The sequence below is a fragment of the Diplodia corticola genome (genome assembly GCF_001883845.1).
Source record: "Diplodia corticola strain CBS 112549 chromosome Unknown scaffold11, whole genome shotgun sequence".
NCBI classification, from domain to species: domain Eukaryota; kingdom Fungi; phylum Ascomycota; class Dothideomycetes; order Botryosphaeriales; family Botryosphaeriaceae; genus Diplodia; species Diplodia corticola.
Window position 1 is genome coordinate 414,797 of NW_017971490.1, and position 20,480 is coordinate 435,276.

Here is a 20,480-nt window from a genome sequence, read left to right on the forward strand (position 1 = left end):
AGGGCGAGGGGCAGGGGCGGCTCTGATCACAACTGGGCTAGGCGCCGCGTGGCTGGGCGGCTCCAGCACTCCAGCCACGGGCGAACCGGTGGCAGCGCCTGCGTCGCTCAGCTGGACCGGGGTGGGTGTGGGTCGGATAGATTGGGCGTCTAGCGTGTGCGCTGCTGCGCAAGCTCTCCCCAGCAGCGCTGTGCGATGCTGCAGGCAGGCCCGCTGCCATTGGCGCAGCGACGGGCGAGTGCGCGGCTGGCAACTGGGAACGCAAGGGACGCCAGATGACGACAGGATTTGTGCCTGGCAGATTTGCTTTAAGACAGCACAGCCCAGACACTGTTTATCGTTCCTCCACGCGCGCTACGCTGGACCACCGCACAACCGCTCGCTGGCCCCGGTGTCCGCTTGCCAAATCCTCGTTTTTGCCAGTGCCGTCAGAGGCTGCGAATTACTGGCGCGCGCGACCTGACACTTAAAACTCCTGGCCCCCGACTGCTCTGCAAACGCCAGCCTCTCGTCTTTCGCCCTGCCCGAAACTTTCCAACGCACAGCTCGCCAGACCCACAAATCTCAGACGCCCGCCCCAGGCCCGGTGGGTCTGCTTTGTCTGCCTTGTTTGATCCAACAACCATGGGGAATTCTTGTAGCACTCAGGTATGTTTCCTCGCTTTCTCCCTCTGTTTACACCTCAACTCGTGCCTCCGCGCTGTGCGCTCCGCATCCACCACTTCCACCCATGCTTTTCCCTCTCGCAAAACGCTCCAGCGTTAAACAATGCGCCAACGACATTCTCACCACCTCATTGCAGGGCAGCGATGACAACATCGGCTCCGCGCAGGAGACCGAGCCCGTCTCTGCCTCCCGCCTTCTCTCCACCCTAGCGCCGGTCGCTCTCTACGCCGCCATATGGCTCGCCCTCTTCTTGATCCTGCGCCGCGTCTTCGTGCGCAAGTACCAGGCTCGCTCGTATCTCAATACCCTCAAAGAGGAAGAGCGGTCACCTCAACTGCCTCCCGGCCTGTTCAGCTGGATCGCTGCCTTCGTTAAGATCCCGGACAGCTATGTGCTGACCCACCACTCTCTCGATGGCTTCCTCTTCCTGCGCCTGCTCAAGATGGCCGTCATCACCTGCTTCGTCGGCGCTGCCATCTGCATACCAGTTCTCTTCCCGGTCAACATCACCGGTGGTGGCGGTCAAGAGCAGCTGGACATCCTCAATTTGTCCAATGTCTCGGGTACTTACTGGCGCTACTTCGCCCATACTGCGTGTGCTTATGTCTTCTTCGGTATGTATTGCACTGCTCACAGCGGCGTGTATTCAAGGCGGCTGACCCATTCACAGGCTTCGTTATGTTCATGATCACTCGCGAAAGTATCTTCTACATCAACCTGCGCCAGGCCTTCCTCATGTCTCCGCTTTACGCCAAGCGTCTCTCTTCCCGCACCGTCCTGTTCACCTCGGTCCCGGAGTACTATCTGCACGAATCGAGGATGCGCGATCTTCTTGGAGACCACGTCAAGCGCGTCTGGCTCCCCACCGATACTTCGGAGCTCGAAGAGAAGGTGGAGGAGCGCGACAAGATCGCCATGAAGCTTGAAGGTGCTGAGACCAAGCTGTGCAAGCTTGTGAATGCGGCAAAGCTCAAGGCAGAAAAGGCAGGCAACTCGCGCGAGGAAGAAATGGCCGAGATCAATGGCCACGGCAGCACCGAGTCCGGTTCGGTGGCTGCTCGCTGGATTTCAGCCAAGAAGCGCCCGACGCACCGCTTGAAGCCCCTCATCGGCAAGAAGGTCGATACCATTGACTGGTCTCGTGCCCAGCTGGAGAAGCTTATCCCGGAGATTGAGAAGGAGCAAGCAAAGCATCGCGCTGCCGACACAAAAAAGGTCAACTCTGTTTTCGTGGAATTCAACAGCATTGGTGAGGCCCAAGCTGCTTACCAAAGCCTTACACACCACCAGGCTCTGCACATGGCTCCCCGTTACATCGGTATCACTCCCACTGAGGTCATTTGGAGCAACTTGAGTATCAAGTGGTGGGAGCGTGTTATTCGCGTTATTGCTACGACGGCTTTCATCACTTGTCTGGTTGTCTTCTGGTCCATCCCTGTGGCTTTTGTCGGTGCCATCTCGAACGTCCAAAACCTCATCTGCATCATCCCGGCCTTGAGTTTCATCAACGACATTCCTACTGCTATTAAGGGTGTCGTCACTGGTCTTCTACCCGTCATTCTCCTGGCAGTACTGATGTCACTGTTGCCTATTATTCTCCGCATGATGGCCAAGCTTAGCGGTGACCCTACGAAGTCGGCTGTCGAGCTCACTGTTCAGAACTACTACTTCGCCTTCCAGGTTGTCCAAGTCTTCTTGGTGGCCACTCTTGGATCCGCCGCCGCTTCGGCTGTCGGTGATATTGTCGAGAACCCAACCGGCATTCCGGGCAAGCTTGCAACCAGCATTCCCACTGCATCCGGATTCTACCTGTCCTACTTCGTTCTGCAAGGCTTGGGTGTTGTCTCTGGCTTGCTCGTCGGCCTTGCTGGTCTGGTAATTGCAAAGGTCTTGAGCAAGCTTCTTGACTCCACCCCTCGGAAGATGTACAAGCGTTGGATCTCTCTCTCCGGACTCGGCTGGGGCACCGTTTTCCCTGTCTACACGAACTTGTTCGTTATCGGTAAGTCTCCCTACATGCTTTTTACCTACCGTCTTACTGACCTTCTCCAGCCATTTGCTACGCTTGCATCGCTCCGCTGGTACTTCTCTTTGCCGCGATTGGCATGTGGTTCTTCTACTTTGCCTACCGTTACAACCTCCTCTTCGTGTACGACATCGACGTCGACACCAAGGGTCTAGTCTATCCCCGTGCTCTCCAGCAGCTCTTCGTCGGCCTCTACATCGCCGAAATCTGCCTTATTGGCCTCTTTGCCATCCAGCTGGGTGACAAGAGTGCCCTCGGACCTTTCATCCTGATGATCGTTCTCTTGATCTTCACGTTCCTGTACCACGCTTCCTTGAACGCTGCCCTTGACCCTCTTCTCAAGTACCTGCCCAAGAGCCTTGAGGAAGAGGAGCGTCGCCTGCTTGCGGCCGAGTCCGATCTGCCTGCTAACGAGCGGGCCGATGCACCGACCAATGGCTTTGAAAAGGCAGGTGCTGCCGAGGACGGGTACCTTGACCCGCGTGTACCCCCTCATGAGAAGCCGGGTATGATCAAGAAGTTCTTGCGACCCGACATCTACACCGACTACCCCACGATGCGGCGCATGGTACCCCGCAGCTTTGCTGATCCCGACGCGCTGTATGCCCCAGAGGTGGAGCGCGATGCCTTCTTCCACCCATCCGTCACGTCGGAGCCGCCGATGCTTTGGATTCCGCGTGACTCGGCCGGGTGCTCCCGCCAGGAGGTGCATGACACGGGCAAGGTCATCGCCATCACTGACGTGGCTGCTCATTTCGATGAGAAGAACAATCTCGTCTGGGATCCCGAGGCAGAGGTTCCGATTGCCGAGCCCAAGATCTATTACTAGGCTGCCCCCTTTCACTAGGGATCTAGCCATCCGCAAGGAGTTTCCTTTTGTTACGGTTGTATGACCAACTGATACCCACACAAATCTAATTTGAGAGCAAGGGTGGAGAAACGAGATGTACGATGTAAGGGCGGGTGCCAGTCGGGCGGTCTATGGGGGACACTCACTCCATTGCCCTTCCACCCTTGGCAATTGAGCTGAATGCCCTCAGTCCCTCTAAGCTTCCCCGCAAGATTTCAGGAAACGGAAACGAGTAATGCTTCTCCTTGGCTTGTTTTGTTCTCCCACAGCGCGCTTAGAAAACTAATAATACTGCTTGACTTCTCAAATAAGATATCTGACTGTCCCTTTGGGGCTCTATGTCATCTCATATTCCCTTTCACTCGTGCTTTCCGAGCGATTGATCAACACTGTCATTCCAGACGTCTTTGAAAGGGTCCAGACATCGCATCGTATGGTTTCACTTCCGATACCCTTTAGTCAAATCGAGTTCGTTCTTCGCTCCACCACGCAGCGAGTTCAACCGCATCGATTCGGGAGGTCCAACAATAATGCATCGTGAACTCGCACTTCCTCGACACACACACACACACACACACACACACACTTGCCGGGACGCGGTACCTGCATATGCGCGGGCCGGTTCCCCCAATAATCCTGCTCACGCCGTGCCAGTACAGGCTCATGCCCGCCGCCGCCGCCAAAAAAAAAAAAAAAAGCGGCAACGGCGGGCTCTCAAAAAACGCCCGCCCGCCCGCCCGCCCCCTTCCCATGCCACCCAGGCAGTAAGTAGTAGTATCGCGCGGACGGTATGTGTGTGTGTGTGTGTGTGTGGTGGAGCAAACAGGTACCTACCTAGTAGCATCATCATCGGTCCCACAAACGTGTTCGACACGGTCTAAGTCGCACCCTGTCAAAGCTACGATCTCCGCATTCTCGGGAGAACAACTCATAGTATGCCTGTCGGTACCTGGCGCGGCATTGGCTGCTGCAGACGGTGGGCGGGGGCAGTTGAATCTAGGGCTCTTCTGGTTTTTTTTTTGGTGTCCCCCTCTCTTTAGGGGCGAGATTTTGGGGACCCTGTGTGGGTGTGTGTGTGCGGCTGCTTGCTGCAGGCGTACAGGACATTACTGCTTCGGGGCGAGGGCAGACTGGGGACTCGAGAGGCGTAGGATGCTGTTTTTGTGGGCTGAAGCTTGCATTTCGGTACTCTTCCATCTCTCTATATAGTCTAATTCGAGGACGTAGTCCGGTTCCTTTGCCTACAGTGCATTCCGGGGGGATACATGTCTCAGAATGCAGTACACCTCTCTCGTCAACTACTACGAGCGCGCGGGGAACATGAAGGATCTCGCAGATCGTCGTGTCGTGTACGGACTACATGGCACCTGCTCTAGAGGAAGAAAGCCGGTTTTCGCAACACGAATCCTTTGCGATCAGCGATCAGTTCTCGGCCGACAACAAACTTTTCATACACAGGACCCTTCTAGCTTGTGGGTTACAGAGAAAAAAAAATTGGGTTGGGGGACGCAACTGGTGGCGTGATGCATCTAGATCTGGAGGGTGGAGGAGGGGCAGCGTAGATAGCAGAAGCGAAAATCCTAATCCAATGCATGTAAGCCGGCACATTTTGCCAAGTGCGGTGGGAACACGGCAAGGCGAAAAGTGAAAAAAAATAGAACTGGCGTTGCGAGCCAATCCGAACGACGCGTCGAATGCTACGAGTTGCGAGCGCGAGTCGGCTGCGGCACGGTATACGCCGCTCCCGCCTGCCCCTCACGTATCACAGGCGGAGCTCCCCACGCTCACATTCACTCCCCTTCCGCCGAGACGATCGTCGGCTGATATTTCCTTGTCGCGCGGCGGTGCGCACACAGAATAACGGATCTGATTGTCGGCTGTGTGGAGGAGGACATGGGGGAGGGACGAGATAGCGGTGTCAGTGGAGAGCAGCGTTCCGCTGGCCTTGCGGATTCGTGTCTGTTGGCGTGCTTGGAAGCGGAGCCCGTGGCTGTGGTTGCTCTTCTCTGCCCCACCGTTAGCGTCATAGCTCGAATGGCAGCGAAGGTGCGGGGTGCTCTGCGACGCCAGGCCCTCTCTCCCCAGCCCCGGATCTTGGACAGATGCGGGCGGGTCCAAGGAACAACAACAAAACTAGCAGAGGACTGTACTCTAGGCCAAGTGCACCATTGGCTCAGCAGGCCGTCATGGCTGCGTGGTTCCGAACGTTCTCGAATCCTCCCCTCACCGGAACGCCTAGCGAGGGTGAGGGTGTTGAACGGGGCCCAGACAATGTGGAGAGTGGCCGGTCATTGTTCCTGTGGATGCTCCTGCGGATACGCACTGCGGCGAGGCTTGGTAGCTCTCGAAGCGGGAGATTGCGACTCCACGCTCTGCCTTCTGAGGCGGACAAGCGCATGCGCCGGGGCAAGCTACGCAGAGGATAATCGCCGACCGACCGCTGCTTCAGTAACTTCCGCTATCCCGAGCAGCGGGCAGGCAAAGTGCCGCTGCTCAGTGGGCAGCTAGTGGATACAATATACCTGGAGAAAGGAGGTGGAGGGGCGCCTGAAGCAATTGGTGGGGTAGGGCTAGCCAGGGGCGGGGCGCTCGACGCTGGGCCTGCTGCGGACGAAGCCATGTGGGCTGCTGCAACCTGCCCCGCCTTCTTCGCCGTGCAGCGGACTCGGCTCAAAGGCAGGAAGAGCGCGTGGAACACACGGCGACTCAGGCGCCGCAGCTGGCGGAGCTCCGGTCTTCCTGAAATGCCAATGCATGACCATCCCCACGCGGCTCCGCGACCACTCGGCGGCGCGCTAACCCCAGGTCTTCTGCATGTGGCACCTCGGGGAAGGCGGCGAGCAGGTCAGATCGCGGGGGTGCTGGCGTGCGGCTGCCCGGGAGCACGGCGGGCGAGCTTGGGCGTCGTGCGGTTCCGCTGCAGCCCATACCGGGACGGGCAAGGCTGCGCAGCGCGTCGGGCCTGGGGAAGCAGCAGCAGAGGATGGAGGTGCTCGCGTGGGCAGTAGCGCGGGGACAGCGGTGGCGTAGCGGCGCGGCGGGCTTGCGGCTGCTTCTGCGTGCCTCACCAGTAGCAGTGGTGCTCGGGGGGGCGGTGGGTCGCGACGGCGGAGCGTGGAGGAGCGACGAGGCCAGGCGCTGCGTCGCCGTCGTCGTCAGAAGGGTGGTGTTTCGATGCCCGCTGGGCCCTCATCACTTCCAGTCGCCCGGCGGCGGTGCATCTTGGGGCGGGCGGGGCGGGCTCGCTGCCATCCACTGCCTGCGCGCGACCTGGGCGACGCGCCCGCTATATGTGCGCCGGCTGTGACGTACGGCCTTGGTCGCAACGCGAAAAAATCGCAGGAAAAATTGTTGGCGCGAATGTCACCCGTTGTCACGCTCTGCGCGTTTTTGACGGTGGGCCGCGAGGCTGACCTCACCTGAGCGGGCGGGCGATAAGATAGCGGATTCTTCGTCGAACCGCATGCGGCGCCCAGCTCCGCCGCCCTCTGACGCGCCGGCCTCAGCCGCTGCTCGCCCATACCCGCAGTCGACTGACGCCGCCGTGCGCGCATCCACCGCCCGGCCGAAGCTCGCCGCCCGCGCTGGCGTGTGTCTGGTCAGCGTGAGACGGCCGTCTTCCGACGTCGCTCGCGACCCGCCCGGCGCCCAATCGCATCGGCCCATGGCGCGCCTCCGGAGCGCCGGCATGCCCGCGGACCCTGGGAGGGATCATGGCCGGAGCGCGAAGGGAGCTTGAGCTCTGATCGCCTGTGCCTCTGCCGCACCACCTTCGTTGCCCCTGTCACGCCGCCTGCCTGCACCGGCAGGCGGGGTTACTTCTTTGGTGACGAACCGCCCACGATGCTGGCAGTATAAAGCAGCCTCGACTGCCAGCCTGCTCTGTCTTTTTCTTCAGCACTACTCTCCAGTCCTCTCTTCACTCAATTGCTACTCACCAGCTTCTTCCTGCCACCTCAACCACCAACCTCCCATCCACCTCCATCATGTCTGCTCCCCAGGTTCCCAAGAAGCAGATGGCCCAGGTCGTCGAGGCCACCGGCCAGCGCCCTGTCTTCAAGGAGATCGACGTCCAGGAGCCCGGTCCCGATGAGGTCCTCGTCAACGTCAAGTACTCCGGTGTCTGCCACACCGACCTCCACGCCATGCAGGGCGACTGGCCCCTGCCCGTCAAGATTCCCCTCGTCGGTGGCCACGAGGGTGCTGGTTACGTTGTCAAGACCGGTTCGCTCGTCCAGGACGTCAAGGTTGGCGATGCCGTCGGTATCAAGGTCAGCTCCATCCATCCCGTCTCTTTCATCCTCGCCCATTCTAACCCCGGCCGTAGTGGTTGAACGGTTCCTGCCTTGCTTGCGACTTCTGCCAGCAGGCCGACGAGTCTCTCTGCCCTAAGGCCCTCCTCTCCGGTTACACCGTCGACGGTTCTTTCCAGCAGTACGCCATCGCCAAGTCTGCCCACGTTGCACGGATAGCCCCCGGTACCGACCTCGCCGCCATTGCCCCCGTCCTCTGCGCCGGTATCACCGTCTACAAGGGTCTCAAGGAGGCTGGCGTGCGCGCTGGTCAGACCGTTGCCATTGTCGGTGCTGGTGGTGGTCTCGGCTCCCTTGCCCTGCAGTACGCCAAGGCGATGGGTATCCACACCATCTCCATTGATGCTGGTGACGACAAGAAGGAGATGTGCGAGAGCATGGGCACCACCGCTTTCGTCGACTTCTCCAAGAGCTCCAACGTCGTCAAGGATGTGCAGGCCGCTACCGTGGATGGCCTTGGTCCCCACGCCGTCATCCTGCTCGCCGTGGCTGAGAAGCCCTTCCAGCAGGCCGCCGAGGTAAGCTTTTCCGCTGGCCTGGATTGATTTGTCGAACAGTCGCTAACGATTGAAACAGTACGTCCGTCCTCGTGGCTCCGTCGTCTGCATTGGTCTGCCTGCCGGTGCTTACCTGAAGGCTCCCGTCTTCGACACCGTCGTCCGCATGATCTCTATCAAGGGTTCGTACGTCGGCAACCGCAAGGATACCTCCGAGGCTCTCGACTTCTTCTCTCGCGGCCTGATCAAGGCTCCCTTCAAGGTTGTCGGCCTGTCTCAGCTCAACGAGGTTTACGACCTCATGAAGAAGGGCGCCATTGCCGGTCGCTACGTCCTCGACACCGAGAAATAGATGGATGCAAGCGCCCCTGCGTACTCCAGGAACCATGGGAAAAGAACCAGGACGAAAAGGGCGGTTGTCTGATGAGTTTACGATTTCCTGCTGCTGAAAATCCCTAGAGTCAGGGATGATGGTGCCGTGCCATGAGATATCATTGGCTTTGTACATACTTTGTTCGCAATTGATTCCCCCTTTGACAAACATCCGCCTCCTGTGCATGATGATGGGAAGTGATGATGGGTGACGAGGAACTGACGTCTATTTAAGCGCCACGCGCGGCCAACAAGGTGCTTTAAAGGTGATCTCGGACTTATGGGGGCGTTGGGATCTCCGGTTCGTCCCGCTCCGCACCGTGCCCTCATCCCATGTCCCCGTTCCCTGCCGAGGTGGAGATTTCTCTTCCGGTTCAGTGCTTGTTGCCGTGCCAGCCATCTTCCATATACCGTCCTTTTGTACTTGATTGAACACTCCCGGCGGGATTGGTTCTCGCTCAGCATTTTCCACGACGTCGATGTGGTCGAAGTTCGCGTCCAGGTGCTTCTGTTCAGTTGTAGGTCGAGAGGTACACCTCCGTCTGCTTCGGCCGCAAGCTCATCTGACTCAGTCGCATCTCTAGTCGGTCCATGTCACAGTCTAGCTTATGTAGTTGCTTCTACTGGCGAAGCAATCCTCTCTCCAGCACCGCTCTATCGATGCCTTCATTCGAGTCTTCTTCAAGCTTGTCAAATACGCCGCTGGATCCTGGAAAAGGAGATGGCTCTAGCGGACAATTCAGTTCAGAATTAAGTGTGTAAACCCACCTCCATGTCCGGCTACAGGAATCCACACCACATTCCGTGGGTGGTATGTATGGGCTGGAGCGTTCTGTTCTGGGTCTAGGCTCGAGGCGCTCGAGGGCGGTAGGTTAGGCGAGACATTGGGTGGTCTGATATCCGTCGCTGTTGCGCCGCGGTAGGAGCGAGCGCCCCATATGACGCTGGCCTGGAGGCGAGCAAGGGTTGGAGGGATTAATGCTGGTTCGAGTACCTTCGGGCGAGCGGCTACGGAGCCGAACGCCTTTCTCCCGCCCACGGCAAGAAGACTCCTGCACACGGCTAATACGCTTTACCTTACGGTAATAACTATGGTGAGTAGGCCTTCGCTTGTTAATCTCTGCTGATACAGGCATGTAAGCACTTCGAATACGTCCTCCGTCTTCAACGTGAACTTACGGTGGCTGTTCCCCTTACCGGGCGCCAAATCATTAGATGGGTTGTAACGACGGTCCATGATCAAGATCATTGTTTGAGTACAGATGCTGCTAAGTGATGGTTATGTTGTGGTGTAAGGAAGATCAAGTCTGATGGATGAGCGCGCAAGTTGGGCAGGAGCGTGGCTTCCTCTTTGATGGCTGGCTTACACATCCTTCTGTTCTTGGGCGTAATTCTCATGCTGAAACATCATCATTCCACAGGTAGTCACGCACATTCTGACAAAAGCGTAATTTCTTGCCGTCTTCAAGGTCTGCGCGCAACTATTGCAACAGCCAGGACAGGCGTCAGGTGTCCATCTGCGCATGGATGCACGTTAAATCTGTGAAGTGGGAGCACCTGGATCATGAGAGCTTCGATTTCTATGCAAACCGACCTCTTAGCAGACTTTCAGAACCTGCTGCACAATTTGTTACCGTCGGCGGGAACAACAAAGTTGAGTTTCCGAAAAGTGTTTGCAATACTAAGAAAAGGAAAAAGAATCCGAGCTCCACACCAAGCCACTCCAACTACTCCCGCCCCACCCCCAAAATCACGTCAAAACATACGTCGCAAAAACCGCCGCCAAATCCATCATCCCAGGCAAACTGTCACGCTTACGCTCTTCCATCCCCGTCCTGGCACCACCACCGCCGCCGCCGCTACTACCACCACTCCCGCGCCGCTGCTCCCTATCCTTCTGATCACCACCACCACCACCACCACCACTATTACTACTAGTCCCACCCCGCCTCACCTGCTCCCCACCACCACCACCACCCCCATCCGCCTCCCTCCTCCCACCCGACCGCGGCGACACTCTCCTCCTCCTCCTCCGCCTCCGGCCGCCGTCACCGCCGCCACCACCCCGCTCGACCACCACTCGCCCCGGCTCGGGCTCCGTGTCATCATCATCCTCCTCCTCCTCCGAGACGGGCGAGCCCGGGCGCGGCGTGCCGGGCGCGAACTTACGACCGCCTTCGCCCTTGCCGCCCGCGTGGCGGGTGCGGGTGCGGGTGCGGGTGCGGCTTCTGCTAGTACTACTAGTGCTGCTGGTGCTGGTGCTGGTGCTCGCTTGCCCACCAGCACCACCATGAGGGCGACGGCGATGCCGAGGAACAGACCGGCGAGGCCCAGGTATGCGGCCGTAGGCGAGGGGGTCGTCGTTGTCGTTGTCATTGTCGTCATCGTCCGACGACGACGACGACGACGACGACGACGACGAGGACCAGGAAGAAGTGTCGGACGAGTACGAGGACGCGGACGACGCGAAGGGGCAGTGCTCGACGTCGGCGGCGAAGCGCAGTTCCTTGCGCGGCGGCCGCAGCGGCGGGGAGGATGGCAGCGACGACGAGGCGGTGGATGCGGACGTGGACGTGGACGTGGGTGTCGGCGCTGTTGTTGTTGTGGCGGGCGGGCGGGTGAAGGAGGCGGTGGGGTCGATGGGGTAGGCGCGGTAGACGCCGGTTTGGACGGGCGGGAAGGAGGAGCGGCGGTGGTCGGATAGGGCGGGCTTGGGCTTGGTGCAGCCGGAGGAGGCGAAGGCGGAGGGGGTGGTGGTGGTGGTGGTTGTTGTTGTTGTTGTGGGGAGAGTGGTGGGGCGTTGGCTGAGGTTCGTGGAGCTTTGAGCTGGTGGAGAGGCGAGGTTCAGACATGATTGACGGTTGGGAGTGTACTGCTGCGACTGCCGCCTTTGTTGTTGCTGGCTATAAGGGTATGAGGATTTGGCTGGTGCTGTTGCCAGCCGGGTCGGTCCTGGGGGACGCGTCTGGGAAGGGCGGCGTGCTGCGACGGTGTCGCGTGAGGCCGAATAAGATGGCGTCCCTGCTGCGTATGGCGATGTAGTATTGGTGTTGCAGCCCTTGGGAGGCAGGTCCGTGTAAGGGACTCCGTGGTGTTGAAGTGGCGGAGAGCTGCGAGCCGAATGCTCAGGGGATGAGTGTTGTTGCGCCCGGCTTCGGAGCTGTGGTTGAACCTGCGTACCCGACGCGATATTTACAGTGGAGGCGTTGGAGAAACGACCAGAAGGGCACGTAAAACTTCGACTAATACCTGGCTTCGGAGGCAGGCGGTCACCGTGTGTCCCGTCTGTGCGTGGAGGATATTGTCTGAGGTGTGTCTGGCCTGATGAGGGGGAGTTGGTGTTATTCTCAGAAGATCCCGAGTGCCGGGGAGATATGCTAGTCGGGGGCCCAGGTGAATCAGACTGGAAAGACGATGCCAGCCATGCTGAAGGTCGCCATGTTCCCGGATCTGAGTCTGTGTATCTCCCGGGAGAGCCGATCTCCGAAGGTGACAAAGGTGTTGTTTCTGGGTGGGAGTACGATTGATGCCGAGGTGGAAGAGGCGGTGGTCTATCGACTTGTTCCTGTCTAGTCGAGTATCGAGGCACTGGTTCGAAAGGGCGGCGGGGCTTGGGGGACAGCGTATCGTCCATCTTGGCCATGTGTATCTCGCCTGGCTTGGCTTTGATGCCGTGAGAAACACAGAGTCAAGCCTGTGGAATAGATATGGAACAAGCCTTGCCTCCACCGTCGGTCGGTTCGTAAGCTCTAAGTGCTCTTGATGTACGAGACTACTGGCAAGGGGCAAATCGGGGTGTCTTCAACAAGATAGAAAGGAGAAGTGGATTTCAACTGCAAAGTGAGTTGATGTAGAGTGCGTTTTAAGCACAATCAGCTTTGCGAGGAGCATATCAGTCGGGCAGCTGACCGCACTGCGGATTTGAGGCATGTCGGAGGGAAGACCAACTGCAGGCAAGATCGGATGTCTACGGTGGCAAGATGCTTATCCACACTTGTATTGCCATTTGGCCATGGACGGACCGATCTGCGAGGGTGGCCGTTCAACGTGGCTGAACATGAGCCTGTCTGGGCTTGAGGGTGAAGGAGCAAGGAGGGGCTCTCTTAAAACGGCTGTGCAATGACGCAAATCGGCAGGAAGGAGCCATGCAGCACCCCACAGGGCTGGCGGCACGCGGACATGGGCGCAATCAGTGCATGAAACTTGCATGAGCGCCCTGCGGAACGGGCCTTTGGATGCTCTATCACAGGGCTCGGTACCCCGCACCCCGGTCCCCCCGCTGTCTCGGATGATCATGGGCTTCGGTGTTGAGCGCACTTAAGCTCCATGCCTATCACAAAAGATTTGCCCTCAGCACAAAAGGATCCGGTTCGATGAAAAATCCCATCAGTCTTACATACCACTTCTACACTGCAGCCCCAATTTTCTCGATGACAAGAAATCGTCGATCCCCACGTTGACCGGTGACGGTCTCTTACCCCATTGGAGCAACACACGAGGACCGGGAAGTGGCGACGCCTATGTAGGGTGCCAGGTTGCATGCTGCTCCACGCACCCTCGGATGGCTACAGACGGCGAGGAGTGCCTGAAAAGGTAACTCGTGCTTCGGAGTCATCCCCATTGGTAGTGAATATCTGGAAGCCTTTGCGTAGTGATAACATTACATTTTCGCCTGCCTTTCGTCGCTGCTACCCCGGACTGTGAGCCTCCAACGACAGCGGATATCATTTGGGGGAGAAATGTGATGGAAATGGCTGTGGCCGCCAAGCAAGATTTACCAATAACGCCAGTCTATGCTGCAGGTGAGTTTCAATGCGCCCAAATCAAAACGAGAAACGAAGAATGACGTGCTGAATGTCAGACCCAGAGCAATCAATATGCACTAAAGAAAGCGGCGGAAGGGGCTGTTTAGTCGGTGAATCATAAGTTGAGGTCTTCAGAGGATGGCCCGCCTAACCTATCGTGCGGCTCGAGGACCCTATAACCTGTCGTGTCAATTGACGTTCCGGACCTGAGTTTGTAGGGATACTCACGAGTATTGCTTCATGAGAGTCCCTTCACCTCCGTTCTCCAGGTCGATGTTGAAGACGAAGAAGCTGCCGTCGTTTGTCACAACCATGACTTGAGGGCCGTTATTGCTCATGGCAACGACGTTGCTAGGGTGCATGGGCGGTCCGTCGACGTTTCTTTTCGGTATCTTCACCCACGCAAAATCCCTGGCGGGCTCCCATATTTCGGCAACGGCGCTGGGCAGATAGCCTCCCAGCTTCTGCGCAAACCCCATACCAACGTTCTGCGAAGTGCGTCGGAGCATACTAGCAAGGCCCGGGTTATTTTGCTTTCTCTCGGGAAGGGCAGGGCCAGACTCGTCTCCGTTATCGGGCGTGTCCTCGCTGCTGGGGCTCTGGCTACGATCGCGGGATCCACTGGCAGACGGTCTCCGGCCAGAAGGCGATCCATCTTTGGCGCGGGACTCGCCTTGTGGTGAGAGTCGGAAAATGTGGACCGTGTCTGTTGCGGAGGAGACGCAGAGCAAGGTTGAAGTGGAGTTGAAGGCCATGCTGAGAATCTTGGCAGGTATCGAGCCTCTACGGAACTGGAAGAGCTTCTTGGCGTCTGGTACGGAGAAGACACGGATAATGGTGCCCTTCTCCGAGGCTGTGGCCAACAAAGTCCCTTCGTTGTTGAGCGCAATACACGACAACGGAGCCTGATGCGCTTCTATGACATTGACGGCCTCCATCCTGGTGGCATCGAATATGAGCAGCTCGCCAGTCCGGGGCGCAACGTGGGGCCCGGTGGGTGGCGCATGGGGAGCGGACGAGAAACTGGGGGCGTCTTTCTTGGGGAGAGGATAGACGAGATGGTTGCGCTCGGAAGACGGGGACAAGGCGATGATTCCATGCGGATTGGGCGAAGTCTCAATCGTGTACAGCATTTTCATGTTGCTGATGTCATACAGGTATATTTGGTCCTCCAGCACGACGACCAGGCGCTTGCGATTCAGACGGACGGCGAGGACTCTGGTGGGAAAGGTGAGCTCGCAGATGGTCGAATGCCTCTGACTTCAGTCAGCGCGCGCCAGTCCCCGCAAGCGTGTCGCGATCGTACCTTAGTGTTGCGGATGCGCAGGAGACGCGGCGACTGGATCAGAGCAACCAGCGAGGTGGAGAACAGCATCTCCATGATCGACACATCGCCCTCTTCGCCCTCAAAGGATTTGGAGAACGGCTCGGTGTCGTACAGGCGGATGCCCTTCTTGGTGGCTGCGCAGGCGTCAAACAAAGCACAGCAGGCGTCGGGACTGCGGAAGCTTACCGACACCAAGGGCGGTGTAGTCCTGGTTGAAGGTGACAAAATTCATGGCGGGCTGAGCCATGGCGGCGAGCCTAGCGGCGGCGGTGGAGCGGCGGGACGAGTCGGCGGAGACGGCGGTGGAACTGAGCGGGAGTCGCAGCGGGCGGAGCGATGGCGATAGCGAAGAGAGCGGCAGACGGGTTTGGGGAGCGGGCTATAAGCGGCGCATGGTTGAGTGGGTTGGGCGAGGTTCGGGCAGCCCAAAGTCGTCGGCGGCGGGAAGGTGGTGGTGGGGACATTGTGCTAGGCAGTCTGGAGGCAGGCCCGTTCTGGCCCAAGCTCCTCGGCCCGCCGAACCTGGCCGAACTTTTCACACTGCAACACCGCCCTGCGATCATGTGTCGCTACCACGACGCGTTCTCATGACGGGCTGGACGCTTACTCACGCTGGTCATCTGCTCCCGCTCCCTTTCCGCCGCCCTGCGTGTTGAGGCCTCAGGGATAGCCGCCGGCCTCCTGGGCCAAGCGAGATACGCGCAGCCCGGGATAGATTGTCGCAGTCGCCAGCATGCCCGCCCGGAGTCGCGAGAGCCGGCCCGCGCCCAAGTCGACAAAGGAGAAGCGAGATGACGATATTATGTTGGTAAGTCAACGCTGCTTGTGCGCGCTTCTATTCTGGTTGCTTGCGGCGACTGTTCCGCGTTCCGGGCTGCTGTTCACTTTGCTTTTTCCGTGCGCCTTCTTCCAGAAAAAAAAGAATATCCGGATGCGGCTGTTGCATTCCTGGCTGCAGCACTCGATACTATGCTCCAAGGCTGAGCGCTGCCGAGGATGGAACAAGGGCCGTGGTGGTCTCCTTTCACACAACTGTCGTCGCCCTCAAGCCGGTCACCTGTTCCTATGCCGGATGCGTGCGCTTGGATCAGTGCTTTAGTCGCAGAATAGGCAGCACTTGGGGTACTAATGCTTGATAGACCAATGACAGCAGCATAGTTTCTAAGCAGAGCGTTGTCAAAATCTACCACAGTGATCAACCAGATCTCTTTGCCCCATTCGTTGCCAAGTCTCTGCGACGGAGCCCGCTCATCAACAGGGGCTACCTGCTGCGCATACGAGCAATCGAGAAAACCGTCACCGATTTCCTCAGCCAACCCATCGAGAAGAACAAAGTCGTGATCAACCTCGGCTGTGGATAGTGAGTAAGATGGTTCCTGCGCCTGTGTGTATCTTCCAATAATGACCGGCCTCAGTGACCCTCTGCCCTTCCATTTCCTCTCCCGCCAGGCCGAGCTGTGCGCCGGCGCAACATTTGTCGATGTCGACTATCCACAACTCATGCACAAGAAAAGGGCATGCATTTCAAACAGTACAGCTCTGCAGGAACTTCTGCCAGTCCTGACCAGTGGCGTTTCAGACGGCCCGGATGTCTGGCGAGCTGGCCAATATCTCACTGTCGGGTGTGATCTTCGCAAGCTTTCCGAACTTGAAGCTACCTTGAAGAAAGAAGTCCAGGTCCATGACTGCGCCATTCTCTTCATCGCCGAGGTCTCTATAGCTTATATGGACGTTGAAGGCGCCGATGCAGTGGTCTCATGGGCAAGCACATTCAAAGATGGTAGGCTATAAGTACCTTACATTACGCATGGTGCTAACCTGGTCAGCTCGGTTTTGTATTCTCGAGCAGTGTCTTCCAGAAGGACGAGGCCATCCTTTTGCCTTCACTATGCTAGGTCATTTCGACAAGCTTCACGCCCACCTCAAGGTTGTTCACCAGTATCCCAAACCGGAAGATCAAGAAGCCAGGTTCCGCAGTGCTGGATGGGCATCAGCTACAGCACGCACGCTCTGGGAGCTCTGGGGAGATGACGAATTCCTTCCGTCCAACCAACGTAGGAAGTTAGACCTTATCGAGCCCTTTGATGAGTGGGAGGAGCTTGCATTGCTTGGCGGCCATTATCTCCTCCTAGTTGCGTCAACGACCACATCCACACCTAAGGCAAACGACTCCCAAGTCCAGATGCAACACGCAAATGCCAAGCTGAGCATCCAGCCTGTTCCACGTGAGGGTGGTGAAAGCACTCTCCGGCGTTTCGGTGCTGTATATTCGCTTGGGAACAAAGTCATCTACCACGGAGGCTACGGAGAGAGAACTCGACTGGGCGACTGTGACACATACACGGCCGACGCCACCTACGCGGGAAAATTGGAGCTACAGCCCGGCAAACCCGGTGCAATAATGTGCCAGACCATCACAAACGTGGCCTCCGGCGATGACCTCTTCCTCCTTGCCGGCGGCCGAGAGTCCCCCAGCAAAGCCGTGGCTGGCACCTGGCTTGTGACGTCAACCGGCCGTTCCATCAGCGCAGACAGTTTCAACGCGGACCGTGTCTTCAACGGCCGCTACCGACACTGCGCGGTGCCGGTGTTGGTCGACAACAAAAGCGACGCACCCGGCGTTCTCATCTACGGCGGCAAGTCCGACGCCAGGACCGTGCTGGGGGACTTCTTACTCTTCAACCTGAAGAAACAGTCCTGGTCCGTCGTGCCATGCGTTGGATCCGAACAGGGTCGCGGCATACCGCCAGCGCGGTTCGGCGCAAGCATGTGCCAGTCAGAGCAGTCCACCTCGCTCGGACAGCAATCGGGCATCCTCATGGGTGGCATTTGCGAGGACGGAACCATCTTAAACGACGTCTGGGAGTGGACCCTGAGCTGGGATCAAGCCGGCAGTCCGGCCGTCAAGTGCGTCGAAAGGACGAGAGAAATGGGGCTCACCGGGGCGGCGGCGGCACCGTTCGCAAGATTCGGCGCAGCCATCATTCCCCTCTCAAATCACTTCTTGCTGGTAGGAGGTGTGACGAAAGACCGCATCCTTGGCTGGGACGAAGAGATGCTCCTTGTCTCGCTGGGCGCCGAGCGCTGGATCAGACGCGTCCAGATGCCCGCCTGTCCCAGCCCACGACCACTTTTCGTTGGCGTCGGGGTCGCGAAAGCCGGCGAGAGGATAGTTCTGGTCGGCGGAGGAGCAGTCTGCTTTTCCATGGGAAGCTTCTGGAACAAGAAGAGCTACAGCCTGCGCCTGGACTACGAGCAAAAAATGCCGTCGTCACCGGGACCAATTAATGGAACGGATGAGACAACGGAACAGCAGCCGCTGCGTCAGGCGAACGGCACCACGCAAAACAGCACAACGGCCCCAGCAGCGGAAAGGCCTGAAGCTAGCCCTTCTCCACCGGTCAAGCAAATCGAACGCACCGCCGCCGTGCGGACTAAAGAAGACTTCGCCGCCATCGTCGCTGCCGGTCAGCCCGCCATCCTCACCGGCCTCGACATCGGGCCGTGCGTGGACCGCTGGACTCCCGAGTACCTTGCCCCCCGCATCGGCGTCGCCGCCGACGCCGGCGCCACCGAGTCGAGCTCAACGTCGTCGTCGATGTCGACGACGACGACGATGACGACGCGCCTCTCCACGGCCATCGCGTCGGACTTCCGCCTACCGGAGGCCCTCGACATTGCTGCTGCTGCCGACAACAACAACAACAACAACAACAACAACAACAACAACAGCCCCAACCCCCCACTCCTCCTCCACATCTCCTCCCCATCCGCGCGGCCGTCGTCGTCGCCAGCTCGGCTGCGCCACGACGCGCGAGCCAGCATCCGGTGCCAGATCCGCGGGGCGCCGCAGCGCGTGCGCCTGTTCCCGCCCGGCGACGTCGCGCTGCTGGCCTACCCGCCCGGCGCGTGCGAGGCTCGCATGCCGGACGACGTCTGGTCGGCGAGCGGGGCGCATCCGCACGTGGCGGTGTTGCGCGCGGGGGATGTGCTGTTCGTTCCGCCGGCGTGGAGCCACCACCACGCAGAGGGCGAGGGCGGCGGCGGCGGCGGGGATGTCAGTGTGGCGGTGGAGGTGTTTTGGCGGACGCTTGGGGGGGATGTGTATGGTGATGAGGACGTTGTTGTGGCGTATGAGGAGGGGAGGAAGGCGGTGGATGAGATTGTGAAGGGGTTCGATGGGGTGCCGAGGGATCTGCGCGCGTTCTATTTGGAGAGGTTGGCGCGGGAGTTGAGGGAGAAGGCTGATGAGGGGGGGATGGAGGTGTGAGGCGGAGAAGGTAAGGCTGAGGAGGACGGGAGAGAAAGTGGAGTGGGAGTAAGCTGACGACCTGGGCCAGTGGCCAGCAACCGGGCTGGGGCAGAAGGCTGGGTTGGGTTCAAGCCGTGGTCGATGCTTTGTTTTGACCCAGTACACAAATCATCGATCTAGACGAAATGAAGTTCATTGGAATCAAGCAGGTGTGGAGGAGATATGAGGGAAAAAAGCGACTGTGATTGGAGGACTGCCTGTATGTCCACCCGACATGAAACTGCGGTAAGGAAGTAGGTATGCGCGATGAACTCGGAACGGCACTTGAAGTCCCCGCTTGGGAAACTGGTGATATTGCATGCTCCGCAGAGCCTTGAAATCGTTTGTTGCACATAGCGGTACATGTACGCGTGCAAATAAGACCATCGTGCAAGCTTAACAAGATACATGGCCAAACATAGGGTTCGGGCGGCCAACGGTTCCAAGATGGCGGGCTCGAAGCAGGAGCGGTGTCCGGGAGGCAAAAATAGAGCAAGACATTTCGGACAGATCGAACTATTCCTGCTATGCACTGGTATTTTAGTGGTCACCGGGGCGGGCTTTTGGAATATTTTCGCATCGGTTTCGCACATGTGAACTGCATCGTCGTTCCAGTAGGTGCCGGGCGCGAGTAATGTGACCGGTTCCCCCTCTCGGACTCACGAGCCACGACGGGAGCAGACCTCGGTGTTAGGCCACATCGTCCTGTCTGCCTCGATGCGTAGCCTGCCCGGGGCGCATCCGTCGGGTGTTCGGAGCAAAGGACGTCGTGCACGCTCGCCCAAGAGTCAAGATGGACGGAAAATCAGACATGGGACGCGAAGGAGGGAGGGGCGAGGAAGTGCTGAGGCAAATCTCACCTACCGCTATCAGGGTCCTGCGGGAGGCTTACGGTAGAAAATGGTTGCGGACGTTGGAGCACGTGCAAGACGCTGGTTTGGTTTTGGAGATGGTCCATGGTTCGCAAAGGATTCAGAGGCTGCTCTGTGTTGGCCGATGCCAGCAACCGGCAGCTGGAAGTTGCCGCTACTTCTTCTACTTTGGCAGTTGGAGGGGTGGGAGCTCCGCACAAGCCGAGTCGGGTTGCTTCGAATTGGGAATTTGGCGCAAGATCAGGCGGAAAGGCTGAAGATCACACCAACGGCAGGGCCACGGTGATTGGCCGTCGGCACCATCGAATATGCACGATGGAAGGCATTTGTTGCTCCCCGGCAAAGCGGTGTCAGAAAGATGAGTTCTGCATGAGGCGATCGCATTTTCGGAATTCCCGGTCCCGGTCCCAGTCCCAGTCCGTTGCGAGGCAGCGGGCAGCTGGCCTGGCACGGCACCGTGG

General features: G+C 58.6%; 5 protein-coding genes across 5 annotated transcripts; 3 read left to right on the forward strand and 2 right to left on the reverse strand.

Annotated features, from left to right (window-relative positions):
• Positions 1-730: 730 nt before the first annotated feature.
• Positions 731-3,521, forward strand: BKCO1_11000133 (uncharacterized protein; the record flags this gene model as incomplete). The annotated part of the gene is made up of 3 exons (XM_020270315.1): positions 731-1,280; positions 1,337-2,668; positions 2,719-3,521. 3 exons carry the CDS (start codon positions 731-733, stop codon positions 3,519-3,521), a joined length of 2,685 nt encoding a protein of 894 aa, XP_020132739.1.
• Positions 3,522-7,528: 4,007 nt separating this feature from the next.
• BKCO1_11000134 (alcohol dehydrogenase 1) lies at positions 7,529-8,704 on the forward strand (the record flags this gene model as incomplete). Its single annotated transcript, XM_020270316.1, has 3 exons — positions 7,529-7,813; positions 7,870-8,373; positions 8,432-8,704. The coding sequence occupies 3 exons, from the start codon at positions 7,529-7,531 to the stop codon at positions 8,702-8,704; spliced, it is 1,062 nt and encodes a 353-aa protein (XP_020132736.1).
• A 1,770-nt stretch (positions 8,705-10,474) lies between these two features.
• On the reverse strand, positions 10,475-12,358 carry BKCO1_11000135 (uncharacterized protein; the record flags this gene model as incomplete). Its single annotated transcript, XM_020270317.1, has 1 exon — positions 10,475-12,358. The coding sequence occupies one exon, from the start codon at positions 12,356-12,358 to the stop codon at positions 10,475-10,477; it is 1,884 nt and encodes a 627-aa protein (XP_020132737.1).
• Positions 12,359-13,644: 1,286 nt separating this feature from the next.
• BKCO1_11000136 (protein-vacuolar targeting protein) lies at positions 13,645-15,103 on the reverse strand (the record flags this gene model as incomplete). The annotated part of the gene is made up of 4 exons (XM_020270318.1): positions 13,645-13,702; positions 13,758-14,785; positions 14,836-14,990; positions 15,043-15,103. The coding sequence occupies 4 exons, from the start codon at positions 15,101-15,103 to the stop codon at positions 13,645-13,647; spliced, it is 1,302 nt and encodes a 433-aa protein (XP_020132734.1).
• A 486-nt stretch (positions 15,104-15,589) lies between these two features.
• On the forward strand, positions 15,590-19,126 carry BKCO1_11000137 (leucine carboxyl methyltransferase 2; the record flags this gene model as incomplete). The annotated part of the gene is made up of 4 exons (XM_020270319.1): positions 15,590-15,664; positions 15,996-16,216; positions 16,272-16,636; positions 16,683-19,126. The coding sequence occupies 4 exons, from the start codon at positions 15,590-15,592 to the stop codon at positions 19,124-19,126; spliced, it is 3,105 nt and encodes a 1,034-aa protein (XP_020132735.1).
• Positions 19,127-20,480: the final 1,354 nt, after the last annotated feature.